General features: G+C 37.2%; 1 protein-coding gene and 2 long non-coding RNA genes across 5 annotated transcripts; 2 read left to right on the top strand and 1 right to left on the bottom strand.

The window, feature by feature from the left end:
• Positions 1-1,901: 1,901 nt before the first annotated feature.
• On the top strand, positions 1,902-3,532 carry LOC106418583 (40S ribosomal protein S3-2). The gene is made up of 6 exons (XM_013859316.3): positions 1,902-2,055; positions 2,143-2,290; positions 2,367-2,538; positions 2,712-2,766; positions 2,856-2,987; positions 3,082-3,532. The coding sequence occupies exons 1-6, from the start codon at positions 2,026-2,028 to the stop codon at positions 3,349-3,351; spliced, it is 807 nt and encodes a 268-aa protein (XP_013714770.1). The 5' UTR covers positions 1,902-2,025; the 3' UTR covers positions 3,352-3,532.
• An 8,110-nt stretch (positions 3,533-11,642) lies between these two features.
• On the bottom strand, positions 11,643-17,647 carry LOC106387138. 3 transcript variants are annotated; one of them, XR_002655731.2, is made up of 8 exons: positions 17,446-17,647; positions 17,078-17,169; positions 16,805-16,855; positions 16,647-16,699; positions 12,516-12,826; positions 12,138-12,425; positions 12,035-12,052; positions 11,643-11,938 (listed from the first exon to the last, which is right to left on the bottom strand). It is a non-coding gene; the product is annotated as an uncharacterized LOC106387138 (long non-coding RNA). The 3 variants fall into 3 exon arrangements; XR_007322330.1 differs by having other exon boundaries at positions 11,643-12,052; positions 16,606-16,699; XR_007322329.1 differs by having other exon boundaries at positions 11,643-12,052.
• LOC125585425 lies at positions 12,136-16,440 on the top strand. The gene is made up of 2 exons (XR_007322331.1): positions 12,136-12,447; positions 12,670-16,440. It is a non-coding gene; the product is annotated as an uncharacterized LOC125585425 (long non-coding RNA).
• Positions 17,648-25,581: the final 7,934 nt, after the last annotated feature.

The following is a 25,581-nucleotide window of genomic DNA, read 5'->3' as shown; positions in this document are numbered from 1 at the left end:
TACACAAAGCCGTACTCCATGCGTTTTGGTTATCTCGAGCAAGTTTTGAACTTGTCTATCACTTGTAACATGAATAGGAGGGGTGTCTGGAGCCTGCATCATTTCTGCTGGTAATGAGTAGGTTATCTCCACAGATTCTGTGCTCATGTCTAGGTTATAATCTTCTTGAGCCATTGCAAGAAGTTCAGCATGTTTCGAACCTTTCCCCAAAAAAATGATTCTCGCTCCTTTGACATTATCAACCACAAAATCCCAGCGGCAATCATTCAACAACCATTCTTCATACACTGCATGTAACTGATGCATCATCTACAAAAATTCAAAATAAAACACATTAGTAAACATATAGAAAATGAAAGTTCACTAAACATTGACGCAGACGACATACCAGTAAGTCGTCTGGAAGACTTACCAATAAGTCGTCCAAACAGGTCATTTTTGCAATTGAATTTTAAATAGGACAACTTACTTGTAAGTCGTCCAGCTTTGTTTGTTAAAAAAAAAAAACCTAGACGACTTTCTGGTAAGTCGTCTAGGATAAATGAGTTAGTTTTGCATTTGACCGAATTGTATCAGATATTTGACTTTTCCTGGACGACTTACCAGTAAGTCGTCTCAGGGAAAACAAGAATTTGAATATTTTATTAAAGCTAGACGACTTATTTGTAAGTCTTCTCAGGTTAGTTTGCAATTCGAAAAAGAAACTTATATATTTAACTTCACCCAAACGACTTACTTGAAAGTCGTCCAGGCAGACGACGTACAAGAAAGTAGTCCCAGATAAGCAAGGTTTGACCATAATCTAGAAAATAAATCTGGACGACTTTGCTTATCCTGGACGACTTTCAGGTAAGTCGTCTTACTTGACGACTTCCGAGTAAGTCGTCTGGGAAACGTTAAATATTTAAGTTTTATTTTCCAATTGCAAAAGTAACTTGAGCGACTTACAGATAAGTCGTCCAGATTTAATAAAATATTGAAATTTTTGTTTTTCCGGAGACGACTTACTCGTAAGTCGTCCAGGAAAAGTCAAATATCCGATATAATTCGGTCAAATGCAAAACTAACTCATTTATCCTAGACGACTTATCAGTAAGTCGTCTAGGATATTCTCTAGATTTTTTTTTAACAAACAAAGATGACGACTTAAAAGTAAGTCGTCCGTTTGACCAGAAGACTTACCCGTAAGTCTTCTACAGCCAGACTACTTACGAGTAAGTCTTCTACACAAACAGATCTGGAAAAAAATTCAATTTCATGCCTTAAACTAGTGAGATGACTTCCTTAGCACACAGAGTCTTCTCCAACCACCCAGAATCTCAAACGAAAGTAACCTACCAAGAATAGTATGCTTGAATGGCTCTATAAACCATAAAAAAAATTTGAATCAAAAGCTTGAGTTTTTTGGATGAATATGGAGGCAAAGTGAAAGAGATGTTGTTTTTAGTTCATAACAAGTGAGGAAGAAAGAGTGTAAATCGATTTTAGGTGCATTAAGAGCTTCAAATTGGTTGTTCATGGTGGTTGGGGTATTGATGACAATGGCAATCTTGTAATTACTTGAAGATGATGAGGGTGAGAGAGTAAAAATGTTATTTTCGGAAAAAAAATTAAATAAAATTTGATGGCATTTTCGTGAATATCATGAACTCGTGGGGTGAATAGGACAAAATAAAAATCCAAGAAAAGCATGGATTAGTTTTAGGTTTAACTTTGAGTTTTGAATCAATCTTGCAAAAAAACCCAAAAAACATTGAGATCAGACGTTTGTGTGTTAGCGTGTTTCCTTCTGAATTACTCATATAATTCTAGCTATTGAAAAATCAAACTCTTTGCCCATTTATCAATTAAAGGGCCGAGATTATCTATAAATGAGCCCAATCAAGCATTTATCAAATTAATGGGCCGCCTTAATAAAGGAACAAATAAGCCCATGCACGAGACTCGGAAGCCCTAGCCCCAGACTATTTATTTGGTAACCACCGCTCATCGAACCGACTCTAGGGTTTCAGTGGCTTGAACATCATGGCGACGCAAATCAGCAAGAAGAGGAAGGTGAGCTTCACGGTGTCCCTTCCTATCTTCATGGATCTCTTTCGTTAATTTCGTAGTTTGAACCGTGACTGTGTCGAGTTTCTGTAGTTTGTTGCCGACGGTGTATTCTACGCTGAGTTGAACGAGGTTCTAACTAGAGAGCTAGCAGAGGATGGTTACTCAGGTGTGGAGGTTAGGGTCACTCCCATGAGGACTGAGATTATCATCAGAGCTACCCGTACCCAAAATGTTCTCGGTAATATGCTCAATCTTGAAAATGTACAAAGCTTGCTAGGGATGATCTCATAAGGATAGCTATTGGATATTTATAGGTGAGAAGGGGAGGAGAATCAGGGAGTTGACATCTCTTGTGCAGAAGAGATTCAGATTCCCTCAAGACAGTGTTGAGCTTTACGCTGAGAAGGTTGCCAACAGAGGTCTCTGTGCCATTGCTCAGGCTGAGTCTCTCCGTTACAAGCTCCTTGGTGGTCTTGCCATTCGCAGGTACACTCATGTTTATTTGTGATGCTTACTGCGAAATATTATTCATCAACTGATACTTGATTTGGTTCACATACTAGAAGAGAGAGTGTGATTAGTTTAGTGGCTGTTTCTGTAGGTTGTTGCGTTGTTGTCATTGTCTCTTGCTGATGTTGGAATGATATTGTGTTGCATAGGGCTTGCTATGGTGTCTTGAGATTCGTCATGGAGAGTGGCGCTAAGGGATGTGAGGTGATGACAAATCCCAGTACTCTCTAATTGTTTTTATTTCTTCTCCACATAAAATTCTCAGACGTTATTCGTTTGAAATGCTTACTCAGGTGATTGTGAGTGGAAAGCTCCGTGCAGCACGTGCCAAGTCCATGAAATTCAAAGACGGTTACATGGTTTCCTCTGGTCAACCTACCAAGGAGTACATCGACTCTGCAGTCAGGCATGTTCTCCTCAGACAGGTGAGAGTTTTTTCTTCCTGAGTTCCCTCCTATTGACTGACTATGTGAACCAGAGATGTTTAACTTGTGTCTGTTTAAACTCCAAATGGTGCAGGGTGTGCTTGGAATCAAGGTCAAGGTCATGCTTGACTGGGACCCTAAGGGAGTGCTGGGACCAAAGACACCACTGCCTGATGTTGTCATCATCCATACTCCCAAGGAAGAAGATGTCAACTCCGCACCAGCTCAGGTTGCTGCTCCGGCTGCTCTTCTACCAGAAGCTCCCCTCACAACCGTAGATTACCCTGAGATGATCCCTGTCGCCCAGAAGAAGACTCCTTGGAATGCCTCTGTTTTTGGTCAAACCTTATCAGCGGCTCTTTAAGATACTTCTTGTTTTTATATCTTCGAAGCAGACAAGTTTTTTCTCATGTTGTTTTTAAACCTATGTTAAGTTTTTTTGGCATTGAATGCGTTTAGTTCAATGGAATTTTTGGGCTTGAATAATGAATCGTTGCAGTGTAATACGTTACTCCAAAGTCCAAAAATTGTTTCAACTGACCCTACATAGATGTTCCATGATTCATTCTTTTGGCACAATATAAATCAGTAAATTCCAACTCTCCAGCATTATTGGTATGCTTTTTTCACCACTCTTACATTGTAACTTCTATTTTTTGTTTGTAAGTAGAGCATGTTACTAACATTTTAGATGTGAAAACGTAAAAATATGATGATTGGACAAGTTTTAGTTAATTTATTAAACATTTGTTTGATTGTATTCATTTTCAGGAAGCCGTTGCAGAACGGAGTAGCTATTCTTAAAACAGCTGCTTCTTCAACCGAGCTTTGGAGACATGGAAACACTCTTTTATCTTAGACTTTTTTGTTATCTTGTTTGAGAGGAAGACAATGAAATAGAACAAAAAGAGAAAGACTCATTAACATAAACTCTCTAGTTTTTTTTTTTTTTTTGACAGCAAACAAAACATTTACAGACTCATATTGACTCTGTAAACCAATTTGGTAACTCCGCATCCATGTGAACGACGAAAGACAGTTGTTTCCTAGCACTACGTGCTAGGCTATCCGCCCGTAGGTTCTCCGTCCGTGGTACATGAGCGATGTCTGAGTTGAGAAAACTTCTTTTTAAAATCTTAATGTCTTCCAGATAATTTTCAAATGATGGCCATTCTTTTGGTTGCGAAACCATTTTTACCAATTGAGAACAATCCGTTGCAAACGTCACCTGAAACTGTCTTAAATTCTTCATACATTCCATTGCCCAAATTAAATCCTCCACCTCCGAATGAAGGGGTGAGAGACATGCCCTTACATTCCTTGCCCCTAATAAACCATCGAAACCCGGTAAAGTGCTATACCAGCCTTGCCCTGAAAATAAATCTTTATCTTTCCATGATCCATCTATGAAGCACCATCGTCCTGACGTTGCTAATGTGGAAGTGGTATGTACCTGATGCCCCCTCATTGGATCATTTCCTACATGTGCCTCGGCCCAGAGTGATGATTCCAATTCTGCTAATTTGAGTGTTTCCCTCGGATCAATATTCAGATTGCTAAAAACTTTGTTATTCCGGCCTTTCCATATTACCATAATATCCATGCAAATTGGTGGTCATCCATCTTTGGATTAACTCTCCAAAAAAGATGATCCATATTGGCAAAAAAGAACCGATAGGAAAAATATTGGGATGCGATGGTATCTTAGATAAAGCTCATACTTGACGTGCTGGAGAACATTCAAAAAACGCATGATTTATTGATTCCTCCGGATCTCCGCATCGGGCACAACATATATACCATTAATTGCGAATTGCGAATATTAAGAAGGCGGAGAGGGTGAAACAATTATCTGGTCTAAAGGTAGTAAGAGGTTGTCCAGCAATATCTCATTTGCTATTTGCAGATGATAGTCTTTTCTTTTGTAAGGCAAATAAGGAGGAGTGTCAAACCATTCTCAGGATTTTGAAGGAATATGAGGCTGTCTCAGGGCAACAAATTAATTTCCAGAAATCTTCAATTCAATTTGGACATAAGATTGAAGAAGCTAGTCGTCAAGAATTGAGAGATATTTTGGGAATTCAGAATATAGGAGGCATGGGATCTTACTTAGGTTTACCAGAAAGTCTTGGAGGATCTAAGGTACAAGTGTTTGGTTTTGAACAAGAACGCTTGAATAATAGGGTTAATGGATGGACTTTTAGATTTTTTACTAAAGGAGGAAAAGAAGTGATTATTAAATCGGTGGTTAAGGCCCTGCCAAATCATGTTATGTCTGTTTATCAGTTACCGAAGGCTACAGTAAAAAAGTTAACGAGTGCAATAGCTCAGTTTTGGTGGAGTCCAGGAGGAAGTACAAAAGGCATGCATTGGAAATCATGGGATAAATTATGTGTGCTTAAAGATAATGGTGGACTAGGCTTTAAGGATCTAATTGATTTTAACACAGCAATGCTTGGTAAGCAATTCTGGAGGCTGATTGAGAAGCCAAATACTCTTTTTTCAAGAGTCTTCAAAGGACGTTACTACAGGAATGCTTCACCCCTGGAACCGATCCGCTCATACTCCCCGTCATATGGCTAGAGGAGTATTATTTCTGCTAGATCTCTGGTTTGTAAAGGACTAATTAAAAGGGTGGGAACAAGTTCATCTATATCAGTATGGAATGATCCTTGGATCCCAGCCACTCGCCCGAGACCAGCAAACAAAAACCTTCAAAACAGTTACCCGTATCTCACAGTGGATTGTCTCATTAATCAGGAATCCCGAACATGGAATTTACAGGCAATCATGGCTTTGGTGGATCCTCATGATGTAAAAATTATTGGAAGTATTCCATTAAGTCGTAATCAGATGGAGGATAGAAATGGAAGGCATTTTACCAACAATGGAAAATATTCGGTTCAATCAGATTATCAAGTGGAAAGGGTCTATCCTGATAAGGAAAAACCACCAGTTTTTTATGGCCCCATGGTAGATACATTAAAAGCTTTCTGCTGGAAAGTGCGGTGCCCTCCGAAAATAAAACATTTTTTATGGCAACTCTTTTCAGGATGTATAGCGGTAATGAAAAATCTAAAATCAAGAGGGATACAAGGGGATGTATGTTGTGGCCTGAACATAAACTCTCTAGTATTGCTACAAATTTATGTAAGAGGATTTACAGAACCAAATATACACAAAATAGGTACACTAGATTTCAAACACGAGAACTTAAAAAACAAAAGTTACGAGATGGTTCTGTAAAAGTGACAATGCTAACACAGGAACCAAACTTGGTCTCGCTGGTCTTGGCTACTCCTTGATCGATATCCTTTAGGATCCTTCTAACATAGATTTAACTTTCCACTGTATAATTTTCACAACTGTGTGTTAACTTGATCTACAAAATCTACCACCAAGTAACAAGACGACTGTATACACTAACACACTCTGCTGAACCGAAACGAGATTGCATCCTGGTGGTTTTGGAGGTGTAATCTTCAACCTCAAAGGTCTATCCGCTATTTCACTCTCTCTCTGCATATCTCGTTATCTTTTCCATTAAAACATGATGGGGTCAAATTATGGAATGACAATCGCGAAGAACAGAAAAGAGCTAAACCACTCAAATTCTTGCACACTTAGATGCCCAAAACCCTTTGTAGCTCAAAAGGTTAGAAGCTACTAACTTTTCGTCTTAATGTTCTTAAGAGACTAGTAATTACTGAGATCATAATATTTATAAAGAAATAATTTATATAGTTATTGGTTAATCATTAATTATATACTTATACTAGGATCAAACCCGCGTTAAAACGCGGATAATATTTCTTTTATGTTTATTTTTTCAATTCAACAGAAATATCTGCATGTTCTTGTTTTATGTTAAAATTGGTCCATAAATTTAATTGAAGCAAATCTAGGGTTGTTAATGTATTATGATAAGATGTAAAATTTAATTGTTATCGGCTTGCTTACATTTAATTTAATCGATTTTTTTTGTATTGGGGAGTTGGTTAGAGTCATCGCGCTGTTATTCTTATGGTTACTAGATATTTTCTCCGCGCTACGCGCGGATAATATATTTAAATTTGTTACATTTATCATTTTTATTTGTATGTGAATTTTTGCATGTTAAATTATATTTAACTAATTTTTAAATTTGATTTTTTTTATATTTTTAGTTTTAAGTAAGTATTTCTATTATATGTAATACAATTAACTAATAAAATATGAAGAATCAAGTCCGAGATTTTAGAGTTATGTAAAAAATATAATTATGTATAGAACATATATTAACTTAGTTTAAAAGATCGGAATCTCATCTCGAATAAATTCACAAAAAAGTACTCCAATAACCTATTTAAAATATAATCCCCTTTTAAAAAAATAAGCGTACTTAATAATATTTTTACGTGTAATAGTTGAAAACTGACAATTGAATATCAATCTAGAATATTATTTTGATATATCTAAAGGTAAAATATTAATTGTAATAAACAATTTTTGAGTTTTGTAATATTACATGAATTAGAAGTCTTTAAAATCTAAAATCTATTTTATTAACATAATACATTTTTATTCATTTATTATTTTGACGTTATAAAATATTGCTTTAGTTTTATTTGTATATTAGTTTTTTAATAATTTAGTTTCTTTTTAAGTAACTTTAAAATTATCAAGAATATAATATATTTAAAATTATTTATTTAAATATATCCAAATATGATGTCTCATTTTTATGTGTGTTTGCGTTGAGCATATTTAATTCGTAGTTTGTATATTTAATAACACTTTGTTGCATGTCGTTCTATGATTTTAATAAATGTATTGTCATTTCATTTTTATTACTACTAACATGATTTTTAGTGATCAATGATAATTTATTTTTAACGTTATGTATTATATTTTATCCTATATTTTCTAACTCTTCATGCTGGCACTCTTTTTTAGAATCATTTTAATTAGATAATAAGTTTAAAGATGTAAATAAAACTGTGTATGTTGTAAATTTAGATTTTTTAGTGTAACTGAGCACTAAAGAAAAATTCCTTGGAATTGACATTAAAAAGAAAAAAATTGAACCCTTAAAGGTAAGAAGTGACACGTGGTCTTTGAGACTTGGATTAAGAAGAAGAAGAACAACGGCAGAGTCTTAGCGGTACAAGGAACACCGGCGACGGCAAGATCTGAGAAGCCAATGACTTGAAATCGACTTCTCTATCGCCAAAAAAGAAGCAGAAATTAGGGTTTTTAGTCTCCCCGATTTGGGAAATAATCAATTAACCCCTTTTTAACCACATCCGCTTTTGTTTATTTACTTTTTTTTTGTCTTTTTAAATTTTAGCTTTTTTTTTTAAACAATTAAATTTGTAAAAAAAACGTATATATTAAGATTAGATTAAGGGTTTAATTGGGTTTTCAGAAAACATTATACTAAGTAGACAACTTATAGTTCATATTATGACATAGGACAATCTATTAGTTTTTTTGTTCCATATTCACAATTTTCCCTTTAAATTATGATGTGTATCCAAAATATCATTATTGCCAAATATCTTTTTCACTTTCAACCCAAATTATTTTTCCAAAATTATTATTCATTACATTTTATATAAATAGATTTTTGAAATGTATAATTATTGTTTTATCAATAAATAAACATAAAATAATAAATAAAATAATTTTTTTATAGTTTTCAGATTTATCTTTTGATTTTTAAGAAAAAATTATATGTTTTAAATTTTATATAGCTTTCAAATTATATGTTATAAAAATTCGAAATTCTTTTTCAAATTTAAAATAAAAATAGTTTCAATTTTAAAAATATAAAGAAACAAATTCAAAATAATTTGAAAAAATAGTCATGAAGTAGCAATTTACAAAAGTTTGATCAAATTTTGTGAGTCAGTGTATATATATTTTCTTATCCAAGTAACTTTTAAAATTCAGAAAATCTACACAATTTTATCTCCCAATAACCACCATCTTTATAGTAGACTTTCTACTCACTTTAATCATGCTTTCTTGCTCACTTACACCTAATCCATACCTCTAGTCTCTAGACCAATCTTTACACCCACAACTTAACTATTCCAACAACTCGTTAACAAACAACAACTCTTACTAACGACTTGTTACGACCTGGTTCACGTTCATCATCTTCAGCTTTGACTTTGTATTCATGGCAGACATAGATTAGCATATTCAATGTTCTTATAAAGCAAGTTCTTAGTTCTTCTTCTTCTTCATTTGAAACTTCTTCTTCTCACAGATCAATGTCAGACATAGACAGATGACATAGACTCATCTTTCAGTGTTTGTGAATGAAAGAGATCTAAAAGAAACAAAGACATAGTGGGTGTACCAGACATTGTAAAAAATACAAAAAGCTTTTATTGCTTACAACTATATATTTGGCTGAGTGATTCTTGAGAAGCTTCAGTTCCTCCTCCAGCTCCTGAGTTTTTTTCCTAGGAGGTGATGCAATCAGAACATGGAAAGAACAACTAAAATAAGTTAAATCAACAACAACAATCATTAGAGCCAACGCCAAAACAAAAAGTAGAATTATGTGAATAATCAACGAATTTAGATGATAGATTTTACTACATATTAAGAACGAAACAGCTTGGTAAGTAGTTTATTGATTACCAAAAACTTATAAGAGGAATCAAACGTGACGGAAAAAAGGAAAATAAAGATCGACTTGCAGAGAATGATAACAGATCTGAAAATCCAAAAGGGAGTTAACTAATTAACATGTTTATCCGCCAAAAGCTCTTGGTATCGAGCTAATAGCAATTGAACATGCAAGGTAGATTAAAAACCTAATAATCCCAGTGAAGGATGAGTCGCCGGACAACCACTTGAGAAAACGGCAAAGATGCTGATTGTCGAGTGTAGATTAGGAGGACAAAATCGAGGTTAGCCATGAAGGAAAAGAGGAGTAGAAAGGTAAGAATTTGCAGAGAACTTGGTTTGGGGTAGTGAGGGTTCATGTGTATGGCCCTAAATTTATAGCAAGTGGTTGATAAATTCATGAAACGTCTAGATTTGAAAGATGAAGAATCATCGGGAGGTAGAACGAAACATTGAAGAAGAGTTTAAAGATCATTGATTGATCAGAAGTGGCTCAAGGTAGCGCAAACCTCTAACTCAGAGATTGGAGAAGATGAATTGGAAGAGTCGAGGGGGAGAGAATCTTAAGCTTGAGACGAATTAGGTTTTAGGCTTTTGATGGGCTGAATTATAATTTTTAGAAAGCCCACCCGAAATACCTATTCTAATGCAGCGATGTGGACGTGGCAAAATCAAACCTCCTCATTGGCTAATTTTAATTGCCAACGTGGAGGGTCTCTCTGTTGCTCGTATCCTGCTTTTTATTTATTGTATTGTATGTATGATATGAGTTTTGACTTCATATATTTGTATTCATATTTTATTCATTGAATACATAAGGTTGATGTTCCTGACATCCGATTGAATACATTAATTTTGTGTTTATATGATGAATACAATCTTTAATCTGTTTATAATAGTAGTTGTAAATTGTTCTCTTGTTTTCTAGGTTCTTGTGGTAGCACATAGTTTTTGCTTATGTAGTCCGAAGCATAATTTACTTTTACTCTGTCCATGGATATTTTGATGCATTTCCAGTTTTAATCTTTTTTTCCATTGAGTTTTCAAGTAGTTTATTATTTATATAATGTTATAGATAATATAAACTTGAAACCAACAGCAATCCAAAAATCATATTAGACATATATTTATTTACTTTTAGTCAAATTAGGTGTTTTAAGTATAATATTTATAAATAATGGAATAAAGTTGTAAGATGATATTTTAAAAAGGGTAAATATAATATATGTTTAAGGGTAGAGTTATATAAATGACGATAGTTTGATATATTGTGATTTCTGGGACTTATTATGTTGATTGTTTATTGGTCGTGGCTTAAATATTTGCATGATTGTTTATGAAAAATGAATAATTATAATTTTTTGATTAATAATAGATTTAATTTATAAGATAATTTACAAAAGGAAGAAAATTACTTACTTTTTACAAATGATTTTTTTTAATTTAACTTAACTGTACAAAAAAATATGATATCTATTTGACATGTTTTATTGGTGGTGTCAAATCTTTTATTAATATAATTAAGAAACTTTCAAATGAATCTTCTTTATATATTAGATATTACTTTTTATTTTCACATATATGATTTAGAACTTTAAGTGTTTTGAGATATTTTTTTTATTAGTTAATCTTTCTCTGTTTCAAAGAGTTGATTTTTATTCTAAAAAACTAATTTTTGAAAACAATAACAAAGAAAACTAAATAAAACAATACACCGTTTTTTGATGTTTTTTTCTTCCGAGCACCTTTATAACATCATTCTGATGTTCTTTCCGAATTTCTCAAATTATTTGGTGTCTAAATACAATACAAAAATATACATCATCCCCATGATATAAAATAAAATTTTGAAATTAGTGAAATTTATCTGAAGTATAAAGAAGTTCTTAAAACATTCAATTGATGCTAGTTGTTGTAGATCCTGAATTCTTAAATAGACAAAAATATACACATTTTTTCTTTACAAACCGAAAGAACTCTTAAAATAAATTTACATTTGAGACCAAAATTGGTAGAAACTCGAAATATGAATTGCGAACAAAGCGATAAATACTATTATCTCAAACCAGTTCATGAACAGTAGTCACCCATTATATATGAAAAAACAGACAAACCACACCAAATACCCAATTTTTTAGCAAACCACCCGACAAAACTTGATATATCATATAAACCGGACCACGACTTTGCAACTTAAGAAGCAGAAAGACCCGACTCTTCTTCACAATAAACCAATCTTTTTTATCGCAGAAGAAGTTTACTCACTGTTAATTATGCTCCAGTAGCCTCTCACCTTGTTGACCTTATGCAAGTTGACTGCTTCTAGACTTTTGTTTAAAAAGAAAAGAGCCTCATGTTATAAACAGCCCTTAAATAATTAGAAGATATAGAACCTAAGGTCGATATTGAGTGATTGTTATAACCTTGCACCCAGATGATGACTGCAACAAAACAAAGAGAAACTACCAATATCAGTTTCCGAGGTTTGAGTTATATGTAAAACCGTTTTAACCACTAAATTAGTACCCTTTTCTGCACTTTTTTCCTTGCTCATCCTCTTCATCTTCCACCCTTCCCGTCCTCATCACATCTTCAGCAATCTCATCATCATCGTCGCCCATCTCAAGGTCATCTGCGTCAACAACTTCACCTTAAACCATAACACAACATGCGAGATGCTTGTCTCTTTAATGGTTGATCTACAGATTAAACAGTCTGACAGATTTGGATCCTAGAACTGAGCTAAAGAGCAAAGAGAACTGAAGATGAAATAAGAAGGTGGTCGTGCTCCGTATGGCCATGGAGTTCTTCAGCCTGTGCAATAACAAATTATTAGGTTAACACTCAACACATTCTGAAGTACTAAATCAAGTATTAAACAATTGCTTTTGGGGATGTCCATACCTATCCATCATCAGGATCATCGTTGCTCTGAAAACCTTGAAGTGGACTGAAGAAGTTGCAGAAACTCTTGTAGTCTTCACTCTAAGTGATTGGCTTTGTGTTTTGGATACCTTTGTTGGTTTCTTTTTAATATGTTGAGTCAAACATTTTCCAGGATACCACTCAGTCTCCGTCGTGGACGATTAGTAATGGCCTTTTCAAGGATATGCTCATCTTCATCAATGATGTGATATGTCTTGGTCAAAACTGTGTGCTTGAAGTGAGGGCTCTGATCAAAGATAAACTCAAGATTCTCTTTTGGTTCTTCATCCCTATTACATTTGATATTGTTAAGATACTTATCTTGCTTAGTTATTGTTGGGGGTGGATTTACATCCTCCCTCAAGGCCCATTAGACAACCAAATTAGGCTCATTTTACCATCAAACCCTACATCTCTCTTCTATAAATAAGGAACTATCTCCTTATGAGAAAGGAGGGGGTTTCTCCTCTTCTTAGATTAAGAAACATACTTTCATAAGAGATTTGTAGATTGAAAAGGTTCACTTTACATTTGTATCCATTTTTGTAATGAACCTTTACTCAATAAAATCTCATTTATGTTCTTTTCCATTTGATTTCATCTAAAGATTTCTCCTAAACCTCAAGAATCTAACTCTCATTCTTAGATTCTTTTATTGTATTGATTCAACAAACATTTCAGCATAAACACCATTTTTGGATCAAACAGTTGGCGCTAGAAAGAGGGGGAAAGGAGAACAATCTTCAAAAGGTGGAAAAAAAAAAAAAAAAGGATGAAGTATCAATGTCGTTTGTTTCTTCACGAAGGGAGATGGCTTTGAGCAAGAGAGATTGACGATAACAGGTCAAGCTCGAAGCTTTCTTCAACCAAGATGAAAGTTTTGGTTTCGATTTACCCCCCAACAAGCCCAAGACTCTGAGCTTGCAAATCTGGTCCTTCGTTTCATGAAGATCGCGAAAGAGAGGAGGGCTTGAGGGGAGCGGCAATGGCGATCTCGGCGATGCTCGAGTCTCGTTCTTTCCCGAGTCTGGTCAAGCAGAAGTCGCGAAGAACACCAGGACAGAGAGAGACGCGAAGAAGCGACTGAGCTCCGAGACACGAGGGGAAAGTTCGAAACTTTCTTCAATCTCGATCCGCCGGTGAAGTTGGCCCCGAGACACGATCAGGTCTCGATCTTTGCCGGAGAGCGAGCTGCGACTTTAACAAGTTCAACGGATAGGCTGCGAAGGAGAAAGATCGAGACTATCCGCCGGTGAAGACGACATCTCGATCCGCCGGTGAGGTTAACGGTATCTCGCCCACTTCTGGTCCTTGGGTTCAGGAAGATCGCGGAAGAGCGGAGGACTTGATCGGAGCGGCAACTGCGATCTCGGTGATGCTCGAGTCTTGTTCTTTCCCCAGTTTGGTCAAGTAGAAGTCACGAAGAAGACTAGGACAGAGAGAGACGCGAAGAAGCGACTGAGCTCCGACGTGAATGGCAGCAGATCTGTGGCTCCTTCTTGCGATGATTGAGTCTGGTTCCGCCAGTGAAGCTTCTGAGATTGCTCTTCTCGGACTGATCATGCTTCTTTCCAGTCCACCAACGAGTCTCAAGCTTGAAGACCTGAGCTCCGACGTCAACGGCAACAAGTATTTGGCTTCTCCTCGTCATAACTGGGAGCCTTCTCTTCGGTGACCACGGTCCAAAAGCAGTGACGATGAACCAATCACCTCCTCGTTGTGCAAACTAGCTGCAACTCATCCTCAAAGAGTCAGTCGTGATTGTTGAGGCAAGAAGAAAAGTCAGAACCAAGAGTAATATGAAATCCTCAAGCCACGCTTTGAGAAACAAACTCAAAGTCTCATGTTTTGACATGTGAGGTCTTAGCTCAAGCTCGTATCCCCAGACCCCAGTGGAGAGATCAAGACACATCCTCATAGCGGCGTCCCACCAGCTTGACCGTTGTACCCAAGAACCTCGTGTTAATGGGTCAGGCTATGCGGCTCCTTCTCGTCAAAGCTCGAGACTTGATCCCGGCAAGAACCATCTCATCACAAGCTTGCCGTCTCGGCACGAGCTTGTCGTCTCGTCCTTTCACTTGAAGAGATTGCAGCACAACTCACAAGCTGAATCTCAGCAGAGCTCACGAGCCTGACCTCGTCCAACATTATCTACATCTCGATCCTAAGTTCTCAGCATAATAAACTCATCAAGCTCTTGCCTCTACATCACGCCGGACACGGTCTTGCACCTGAGCTTCTCATCAAAGTGTAAAATGTGGATCACGACATCTCTGCTCTCAATTTGAGGCTTGGGAATTTCAGTTCCTGACACCACTATCCTACATTCTTCCACTGCCTCTTGCTGCTCTGTCATGACTTGTCTCGGGCTTGTGCTTCTACGGATGGAGCCTGAGCACCCGCTTTGGCATGCTCCAGCTTCTCACTGCCCCTGTTATGAGGCCACTCATCTTCACAAGATAACTATGTGAGACAGCTCACTGCTCCTGTTCGAAGTTCGTCAGCAACTTGGCACCAGTTCAACCCTGGCAGTCGCGCGATCACCTCAGTAACAGCTCGGCACGACTTGCCACCGCTTCCAGTAACTAGGCGATCATCTTAAAGTTTGGCATCTCCAGCTCGTGATCACATGACAAGCATCACCAGCTCATGATCACAAGACAAGGCCTCTTCTACTCGCCACCATTCACAAGACGTCAAGCTCTCCCACCGCTTGTTTCATCTCCACCGCAAAGATAAGTTCTTTATTGAATTATCACATATTCACATGTTTTAATTACTTTTAAATTAATGCTACGGTAAACATTGTGGCTTTGGTTTAAATTTTTAAACAATTTTAAGTTGTTCATTCTCATATAACCTTTATGAGATGATTCATGCCATTGCTGATATTAATAATTAACAATTATCATGTCATCATGTGCAAGAGCCGAGCATTAACATGGATTTAACCATCGTTTGCTTTCTTATTGACTATGCAAAACTTGGCTATTTCTTTTGGTTAACCTTGATCTGATCATGCTTTTTGTTGTGAGCCAGTGATCATTGAGCCAAAGAGAAAAAAAAAAGAATCAACAAGCAGTTGCCACCATCATGTCTTCATGCTTTGTAAGACGGCTCTCAACCACGAGCTCATCGGGAGGAAGCGGTACCGGCAACACAAGCCAACACGATTCTCAACATCATCGTAGCCCGACGAACACACAATCCAACAACTTGCTCGACACACATGATCTCAACGCGAGACTTCGGGTCAGCAATAGTTCGGTAAACATGATTTTAGGCACGAATTTAAATTAAACTTGCTTTTTATTAGGCACGAATTTGCAGTCGACTCGCTTATTGCTAGACACGAGTTTACAAAAACTCGTCTTTGGCAAGGCATGAGTTTACAGAAACTCTCCTTCTATAAGGCACGAGCTCTCAGTAAACTCGCATTCGTCTCAGCATGAGTTTAGTAAACTCGTCTTTCGCTAAGCACGAGTTTAAAGCAAATTCGCCTTTTATTAGGCACAAGTTCAAAATAAACTCGCCTAAATCGTCATAGGCATGAATGTGTCTAATTAATTGTCTAATAAACCATATTCGTAAAATTCATAGAGATCGACTTCATCTCTCTCTACGAACTTGGGGGGGGGCTTACTGTTGGGGGTGGATTTACATCCTCCCTCAAGGCCCATTAGACAACCAAATTAGGCTCATTTTACCATCAAACCCTACATCTCTCTTCTATAAATAAGGAACTATCTCCTTATGAGAAAGGAGGGGGTTTCTCCTCTTCTTAGATTAAGAAACATACTTTCATAAGAGATTTGTAGATTGAAAAGGTTCACTTTACATTTGTATCCATTTTTGTAATGAACCTTTACTCAATAAAATCTCATTTATGTTCTTTTCCATTTGATTTCATCTAAAGATTTCTCCTAAACCTCAAGAATCTAACTCTCATTCTTAGATTCTTTTATTGTATTGATTCAACAAACATTTCAGCATAAACACCATTTTTGGATCAAACAGTTATCTAGTAACATGGAGAACCAAAAAAAAACTTCAAGATTAAGAGAATCACATTTTCTAAAAAAACAAAAGTAGAGTATCCTTGAAAAAAACCTCATGATCTGCAATTTCATTGTTATTCAGCCAGGACTCTGGTACTCCTTTCTCTGCAGAAAAGAAAAACAGATGGTCATATCAGTCCTAACATGATTTCAACATTTTTGGAAGCTTAAACACATAACAAAATTTAGTGCAAGTATTTGACAGCACACCTTCAGCATCTTTATCTTTTTTTGTTTAGTTTTATACTTCTTCATGTGCACCTTGAAATTCAACCACACCGTTCAGAATCTCAAAGTGTTATATGTGATTCATCAAGTAGAAAAAGAAGAAAACCATCAATATAAAAAGAAGAAAACCATCAATATCGGTTATTGATAATTTAGGAGTCTTATTCTAATGATAAGTTAGGAAAGGATAAAAGTATAAAACCGTTGACATCAGTCAAAATCATGTGATCACATAATCAGTGATCATTTCAGTACCTAGGTGTACAAATGCTGATACAACTTTGATATTTAGCTTCTAAAGCTGCCATGTACTCAAAGAACTTTGCTCCAGTCTCATCATATTGAATCTGCAATGTAAAATGAATAAAAAGTTTTCAGATAACAATTGGAAGTCCACCAAAATCCAAGATCACAGATCAAAAGAGAAAGAACTTTGCTCCAAGATCACAAATCAAAAGAGAAGTTCCATTTCATCTAGGTGGAAGATTGATTCGCCTGAATCTCTCTGAATCAAATCACTAAAGTATCATTCAGAAGAACTGATCGATCTTAGTAAAATTAATAGGTAAAAACAAATCCCTAAAGTAAACCCAAAATCTTCGCTTCGTCTAGTTAAAACTGACCTTAAGAGCATTCAGAAGAACTGATGGATCCTCCCCGTTAAGAGCTACGAAGCAAGCCACTATAAGATCAGCACTTTCGAAGAGCAAAATATATATTAATGAAGAGTGGATTTATGGTAACGGCGAAAGGCTGGAATTTGATTAGTGATGACCTAAGAGGAGTCGGGGAAGAACAAACTTCAAGCTTCAGACATGGGTGTTGGACTTAAATTGAGTCATTTAACAGAGCCCAAGTTAAAGACCCGTTTCTGTTAACGAAAGCATGAATGACGTACCAAAACGGAGCTCTATAATTGGATGATTTATTACCACTAAGCGTCTTCTTTAGCGGGTTCCAAGCATCCCAGAAATGGATGAGCCGAAACCGCAACTGAGCTTCGTGGGGACCGAGCGAGAGATCTTTGAGGAAGAGGACTTTTTTGTCGTAATCGAAGGAGACAGTAGACTTCCCATGCGGTTTCATCGCCATCACTACAAGAAAACACATGGTTAACTACGAAAATTAACGAGGAAAAAAAATCCTCGTAAATTTGCGTCGAGTTTACGACGAATTTACGTGAAAAACTAAAGTCATCGTTATTTTCTCGTAACGTAACGACAAAACTGTTTCGTCGTAAAGTGGATGTAATTTTACGAGTATTTTACGAGGAAAAACTATTTCCTCGTAAATACGACGTAAACTTTGCGTGGTATTTACGAGGTAATAGTTTACGTGTATTTAGCGAGGAAATTTTTGAATCCACCAACTTTATAGGTGTTACACGTTTTTTTTGCCCACCTAATTAATTTTCGTCGTAAATTCATAGCAAAATTACAACTACCAGATTCGAATTTTCCTATAAATATGGATGTTTGAACATCATTTTAAACACACCAACAACAAAAAACGTGAAAGAAAAAAAATGGCTGGCTCCGGGACTATTTACGAGTTGCGGAAGTGGATGTATATGCATAGAGATGCTAACGGGAGAGTGACGAAAGAATACCTTGCGGGTCTGGAGACATTTATGCATCAAGCAGATTCAACACCGCTCGCCCAAGAAAGTGGTAAGATGTTCTGTCCTTGTCGGAAATGCAACAATTCGAAACTGGCAAATCGTGAAAATGTTTGGAAGCATTTAATAAATAGAGGTTTCACGGCAAATTACTATATCTGGTTTCAACATGGAGAATGTTTTAATTATGATCAGAATGAAGCAAGTAGTAGTAATAGCAATTTTCAGAAAAAAGAACCGGTTGATCATCATTTGCATAATGAACATAGTTACCATCAGGAGGAGATGGTAGATTATGATAGGGTTCATGATATGGTAGCTGATGCATTCGTAGCTCATGATGAAGATGAAGAACCTAATATAGATGCAAAAAAGTTTTACGAAATGTTAAACGCGGCGAATCAACCACTTTACAGTGGTTGTAGAGAAGGTCTCTCTAAATTGTCGTTAGCTGCTAGAATGATGAATATTAAAACTGATCACAATCTACCTGAAAGTTGCATGAACGAATGGGCGGACTTGTTTAAAGAGTACTTGCCGGAAGACAATGTGTCTGCTGATTCTTATTATGAGATTCAGAAACTTGTTTATAGTCTTGGGTTGCCTTCGGAGATGATAGATGTTTGCATCGACAACTGCATGATCTATTGGGGAGATGATGAGAAGCTAGAAGAATGTCGATTCTGCAAGAAGCCACGATTCAAGCCGCAAGGACGGGGACGTAATAGGGTACCGTACCAAAGGATGTGGAACCTACCAATTACAGATAGATTGAAAAGATTGTATCAATCAGAGCAGACTGCTGGAAAGATGAGATGGCATGCCGAGCATACTCAGACGGATGGTGAGATGACTCATCCATCAGATGCAAGAGCTTGGAAACATTTCAACAAAGTACATCCAGATTTCGCTAGCAATATCCGGAATGTGTATCTCGGATTATGCACAGATGGATTTAGTCCGTTCGGAATGTCAGGGAGACAATATTCATTGTGGCCAGTCTTTCTTACTCCATACAACCTGCCACCGGAGATGTGCATGCAACGGGAGTTACTATTCTTGACCATATTAATACCTGGTCCGAACCATCCAAAAAGGTCCCTAGATGTTTTCCTACAACCACTGATAAAAGAGTTGAAGGATTTGTGGTCAACAGGGGTGAGAAATCTCTCTAGATGTGTTGAAAAGGGTCAAAAGTTCTCCGGGATGAAGAGTCATGATTGTCATGTATTTATGCAACGACTACTGCCCTTTGCATTTGCGGAGCTACTTCCAACAAACGTACATGAAGCACTTGCAGGTACGTAGTGTATTATATCACAATAATTTACAAAATAATATATGACTAACAATGTGTTTAATTTTTTTTGAATATAAAAGGCATTAGAGCATTTTTCAGGGATCTGAGCACACGCACTCTTAAAGAAGAAGTTGTGGAACAGCTTCAGGAGAACATTCCCATCTTATTGTGCAACTTGGAGAAGATATTTCCTCCCGGATTTTTTGACGTCATGGAGCATCTAGCTGTCCACCTCCCATATGAGGCATTGCTTCGTGAACCTGTACATTACGGATGGATGTATCAGTATGAGCGAGCCATGAAATATTTGAAGGGAAAAGCAAAGAACCTCGCCAAAGTTGAAGGTTCTATAATTGCTGGAAGTTTGACTGAAGAATTTTCTCACTTCACATCGTACTACTTTGCGTCAAAAGTACGTACACGGAGAAGAGCTCCAAGAAGATATGATGATGGTGGTGTTGCGCCAACATATGCAGTTGCTGGTGTTCCAGACATCTTTAGCCAGATTGGGCGACTCGGTTGGAAGTCTAAAGAGGTTTGGTGGTCGAGTGAACAAGACGCTCATAGTGCACACACCTATATTCTACTCAATTGCGAAGATCCATTGATTCGTTATTTTGAAAGGTAACATATATTGACACTTCGAAACACATATAAGTATAATTAATTGTATAATTGCGAGAGATTCATTCCTATAAAATGTGATTTTACAGCCTATTTGTTTCTCAAGTCGAAGAAACATTTCCTGGTATATCCACAAGTGACGTAGACAAAAGGAAAGATCAACACTTCATTAAGTGGTTGCAGAATCAGGTATTAACTAAAAAAATTTTCATACATTATCTGTATTTCATTAACATTCTCTTTATTTTTGCAGGTTGATTATGATGACGACGATGTAGATTATCCTAAGTGGTTACACGAAGTAATTCAATCTCCACTTGTAAAGGTCACCACATCACAGATGTATTTCACACAAGGCTATACTTTTCATACATATGACTATGGTAGACAACGGGCGACCAGTAACTATGGAATATGTGTGAAAGGGGAAACAAATTTCTACGGGATCTTGACGGAGATTATTGAAGTCGAATTTCCAGGGATACTGAAGCTGAAATGCGTCCTCTTCAAATGTGAATGGTTCGACCCCGTCGTCAACAGAGGTGTTCTGTCTAAAAAATTCGGTGTAGTTGATGTCAACGGTGGACGAAGGTACAACAAATTCGAGCCTTTCATCTTAGCTTCACAAGCAGACCAAGTTAGCTTCCTTCAATACCCTCGGATGAGAGATTCAGGTATAAATTGGTTAGCAGTAATCAAAGTTACACCTCGAGGACGAATCATCAGTGGAGAAGAACCACCATTGCAAGAAGAACAGATAAATGAAGTTGAGGAACCTGAACAAGAAATTGATGATATCCTTCTCATTGATCCGCATAATCACAAGTACGAAGATCTTACCGATGATGCCACAGAAGAAACTGTTGAAGACGAGTTTAATGAAAATGATGATGTTTCTAGTGATGACGAGAATGTCGATGTATCCGATTGATGTATTTGTTTTATGAATAAGATGAGGGAGTTTGTTTTATGAATAAGATAATGTGGGGTTTGTTTTATGAATAAGGTAATGTGGGAGTTTGTTTTATGAATAAGCAAATGTGGGAATTGTGGTTTGGAATGGAAATAAAGATGGGGTTTGAAATATATGAAGTAGAAAATAAGGAATATGGGGTTTGGAGTTTCGGGTTTTGGATTCTAGGGATTTAAACATAACACTCGTTAATTCCACGTAAGCTTAAATCGTCGTAAAGTCCTCGTATTCCAACGAGTAAATAACGACGAAGGACTCGTTAATTCCACGTAGGACTAAATCGTCGTAAATACCACGTAGGATGAATTCGTCGTAAAAACCACGTAGGATGAAATCGTCGTAAATATAACGTAATACAACGAGGAAATAACGACGAAACCTAAAAATAAATATGGGGTTTGGAATATATGAAGTAGAAAATAAGGAATATGGGGTTTGGGGTTTGGGGTTTCGGGTTTGGGGTTTGGGGTTTGGGGTTTCGGGTTTCGGGTTTGGGGTTTGGGGTTTGGGGTTTCGGGTTTTGGGGTTCCGGGTTTTGGATTTCGGGTTTCGGGTTTCGGGTTTTTGGTTTCGGGTTTGGGGTTTCGGGTTTAGGTGTTCGGGGTTTGGGGTTTCGGGTTTTGGATTTCGGGTTTCGAGTTTCGGGTTTCGGGTTTTGGGTTTCGGGTTTTGGGTTTCGGGTTTCGGGTTCTAGGGATTTAACCATAACACTCGTTAAAAATAACGACGAAACTTAAAATTAAATATGGGGTTTGGAATATATTAAGTAGAAAATTAAAGATGGGGGTTTGGGTTTCGGGTTTCGGGTTTGGGGGTTGGGGTTTCGGGTTTCGGGTATGGGGTTTCGGGTTTCGGGTATGGGTTTCGGGTTTCGTGTTTCGGGTTTCGGATTCTAGGGATTTAAACATAACACTCGTTAATTCCACGTAAGCACAAATCGTCGTAAAGTCCTCGTAGGATGAAATTGTCGTAACTACCACGTAAAATGATTTAAACAAAACACTCGTTAATTCCACGTAAGCATAAATCATCGTAAAGACCACGTAAACGGATTTATACATAAACCCGTTAATTCCACGTAAGTACAAATCATCGTAAATATCTCGTAGTGTACAAACTTGAAAAAAAAAGGAAAAGAAGAGAAATATCAGATTAACATGTGGCAAGACTTCCAGCAATTATAATACGTAAGTCTCGCCCACATGAGTTCTAATATCTTCTCCTTTTCCTATTTTTTTCAAATATTTATAATTTGAATAGGATTTTTTTGAGGATTGTGATTTGAGATAAGGTGTGATTTGGGAGTTTGTGTGTGGTTTGAGAGTGAGAGTTGTGAGTATATTTATAGGAAAGCAAGCCTCGTTAATTCCTCGTAAGGTAAATCGTCGTTAATACCTCGTATAAAAAAACACGGGCCTTTGTGATTCCTCGCAATTTCCTCGTAAAAAAAAGACGGGCCTTTGTAACTGCTCGCTATTTCGTCAAAAACTTACGAGGAATTTGCGACGATATGTAATCTTATATATACACCCGAGCGCTCACTCTTTCTTTCCTCTCTACTTCCTCTCTACTTCCTCTCCATTTCGTAGCAATGGTTAGCCTCTCTGATTCCTCTCTAATTTGGTTAGTTTATGATAGATTAGGTGGTTAGTATAGGGAATTTAGATAGGTTTGCGGATTTTATGTTGTTTAGTGTTGATTATGTGGATAATGTTGGGAAATATATTGTTGATGTTAATTTTAAAATTTTTATTTTTTTTCCAGGTTCGAAAAGGAAGACTTACTGCCCATTACAGAGAGATCTTCGGTGAGCCGGGTAGTCGTTTAGACCCGGCCTCTTCTTCCGCTCCCAGTTCTTCGGGCCAGGAGACTGTCCCCGAGACTCAGTACACTCAGAGAGTCTCTGGGTCTACTTCTTCTACTGCACCATCGGCTCCTCATGTGCCTCCTCCGATGCCTCCTCATGTGCCTCCTCCGATGACACCTCCGATGGCCGCCGATATTCATCCTGATTTGATGGTGCCTCCGAGTGCTCCTTACTCGCAGTACACTGTAGAGGACATTCTCAGTCTGCCAGGCAGAGAAGGTTTACCAGTCATCGACCCAGACCGACCGGACGGAACTTTGTGGTATCTTGCATTAATTTTTTTTGAATTCGTTTAAATTTCTTTTATAACATTAAAAAATAATTTATATTTTAAATTTGTATTTTCCAGGTGGGGGGTTGACGGATGTCTTGCATCGGACGTAACCGACACGATCAAGGGTTACTTCTCCATGCCACATCCAAACTGGAGTAAGACGCCTCACTACGTCAGAAAGACGTGGTTCAAAATTTACGCTGTAAGTTTCTATTAATTAATTATATATACTTTAATTTTTTCATGATTTATATATATAATTTCTAAAAAACTAATTGTTAATTTATTTTTCCAACAGCAAAAATATACTTGGGCCTTGGGGATCACTGAGAGGGTGAGGAAGAAGTTTAACGCGAAGGCGAAAGTTCGCTTGTTGGACACGGTCTCCAACTGGAAGGGTGACTGGATCGTGAAGGGGTATGAGCGTGGCAAACCCGCCGGGCTCACCACGGATGTGTGGGATGGCCTCATCCGTTATTGGTGCCTTCCTGATTCCATTAGAATCGCCCAGACTTGCTCTAACTCCCGTAACACGGTCGATGAGCACGGGAACGGGCCGATGCTTCACACTACGGGCCAAAAACCCCACGCCGGTGTCCGTTTGGAAATGGTAATTAAATATTTTATTAAATAATTTTTTTAATATATATATTAATTTATTCTAACTTTTTTAACTGTTTTTTAGGCCAAAGAGACGGGACATCTCCCTTCTCTTATGGAACTTTACGAGAGGACCCACAAGAACAAGGCGGGTGTATTTGTAGATGGCAAGTCCGAGCAAATCTACAACGACGTAGTTGCTCGGGTTGAAGACCGCCAGACTCAGCTGACCCAGCAGTCTACCGACGGATTACCCGTCACCTTATCCACACTTGACGTGGGTAATATTTACGAGGAGGTAAATTTTCAAAAAAAATTAATTTTTTATTATTCATTTAATTTAACTTTAAATTTTTACTTACAATATTTATTTTTTGTTTTTAAGGTTGTCCCTAAAAAAAAGGGACGGACTTTGGGTATTGGTTCCGTCAACGATGTTCCGAGAGCGACATCGTCTTATGGTCAGCGACGGGATGATGAAGTCACTGAGCTGTGTAGAGAGTCCGCTCAGCTGCGTAACGAGTTGACCGCGACAAAATCTCGTATGGGTGGAGTCGAGGGTTTCTTGGACGTTATTGCGGCCACAAAACCGGAATGGGAGTCCATGTTGAGGAACATGCGACAACAACATCCCATTCAAGGCGAGTCATCCGACGTACATAACGAGACGGATGTTACGAGGAGGAGTGATGAATTCTATCGGGCGATGAACGACCCTTAGTTTTTTTTTTGGTTGTTGTATTATATAAATTCAAAACTTATTTATATATAAAATATTTTCATTTTGATTTATTTTTATTTTAAATTTTAATTTATTATTAAATTAAATAATTTTAATTATTTTTTAATTATATTTTTAAATTCTGTAAAAATAATAAAAACGAAGTAAATTCGTAGCTAATGTACGACCTCTTTACGTGGAAACCTTACGAGGAAATGACGAGAAACAATTAACGACTATTTTACGAGGAAACATTTGCGAGGAAATAACGAGGAAAAGTTTACGAGTATTTTACGAGGAAATCGTTTCGTGGTTGTTACGTGTATTTTGCGAGGAAACTCTTTCAAGGTATTTACGTGTAGGTTACGAGGAACTCATTTCGAGGTATTTAGGAGGAATTGTAGCGACGTCTTTGCGTGGAATCTTGACGTGGTCTTTACGACGAATCGCCCTACTTCGTCTTTACGACGAAATATATTTCTCGCTAAGTTACGACGAATTAGCGAGGAAATATGTGTTACGACGGACGAGTAACGAGCAAACGCGCTTCCTCGCTATTTCGTCGTAAAGCCTCTTTTACGACGAAATAACGAGGAAAACCGCCCTCGTTAAGGTGATATTTCGTCGTAAAGCCTCTTGCATCGATCGAGTTTCTAGGGTTTTGATTCGAACACGAAGGAGAAAACAATATATAAAGAAGGAGGAAAGGAGGGAGATGAAACAAAACCATTAAGAAGAGATTGATTGCGAAATTGATTGTGAAGAATCGATGAAAAACATAG

The sequence above is a fragment of the Brassica napus genome, chromosome C4 (genome assembly GCF_020379485.1).
Source record: "Brassica napus cultivar Da-Ae chromosome C4, Da-Ae, whole genome shotgun sequence".
Taxonomy (NCBI): Eukaryota; Viridiplantae; Streptophyta; class Magnoliopsida; order Brassicales; family Brassicaceae; genus Brassica; species Brassica napus.
This window is presented reverse-complemented; position numbering and strand designations above follow the sequence as displayed.

Coding starts and splice junctions, on each gene's coding strand:
- LOC106418583 (XM_013859316.3), top strand. CDS start 2,026: ATGGCGACGCAAATCAGCAAGAAGAGGAAG. Junction 2,291..2,366: donor CCGTACCCAAAATGTTCTCG/GTAATATGCTCA, acceptor GGATATTTATAG/GTGAGAAGGGGAGGAGAATC. Junction 2,539..2,711: donor GGTGGTCTTGCCATTCGCAG/GTACACTCATGT, acceptor TGTGTTGCATAG/GGCTTGCTATGGTGTCTTGA.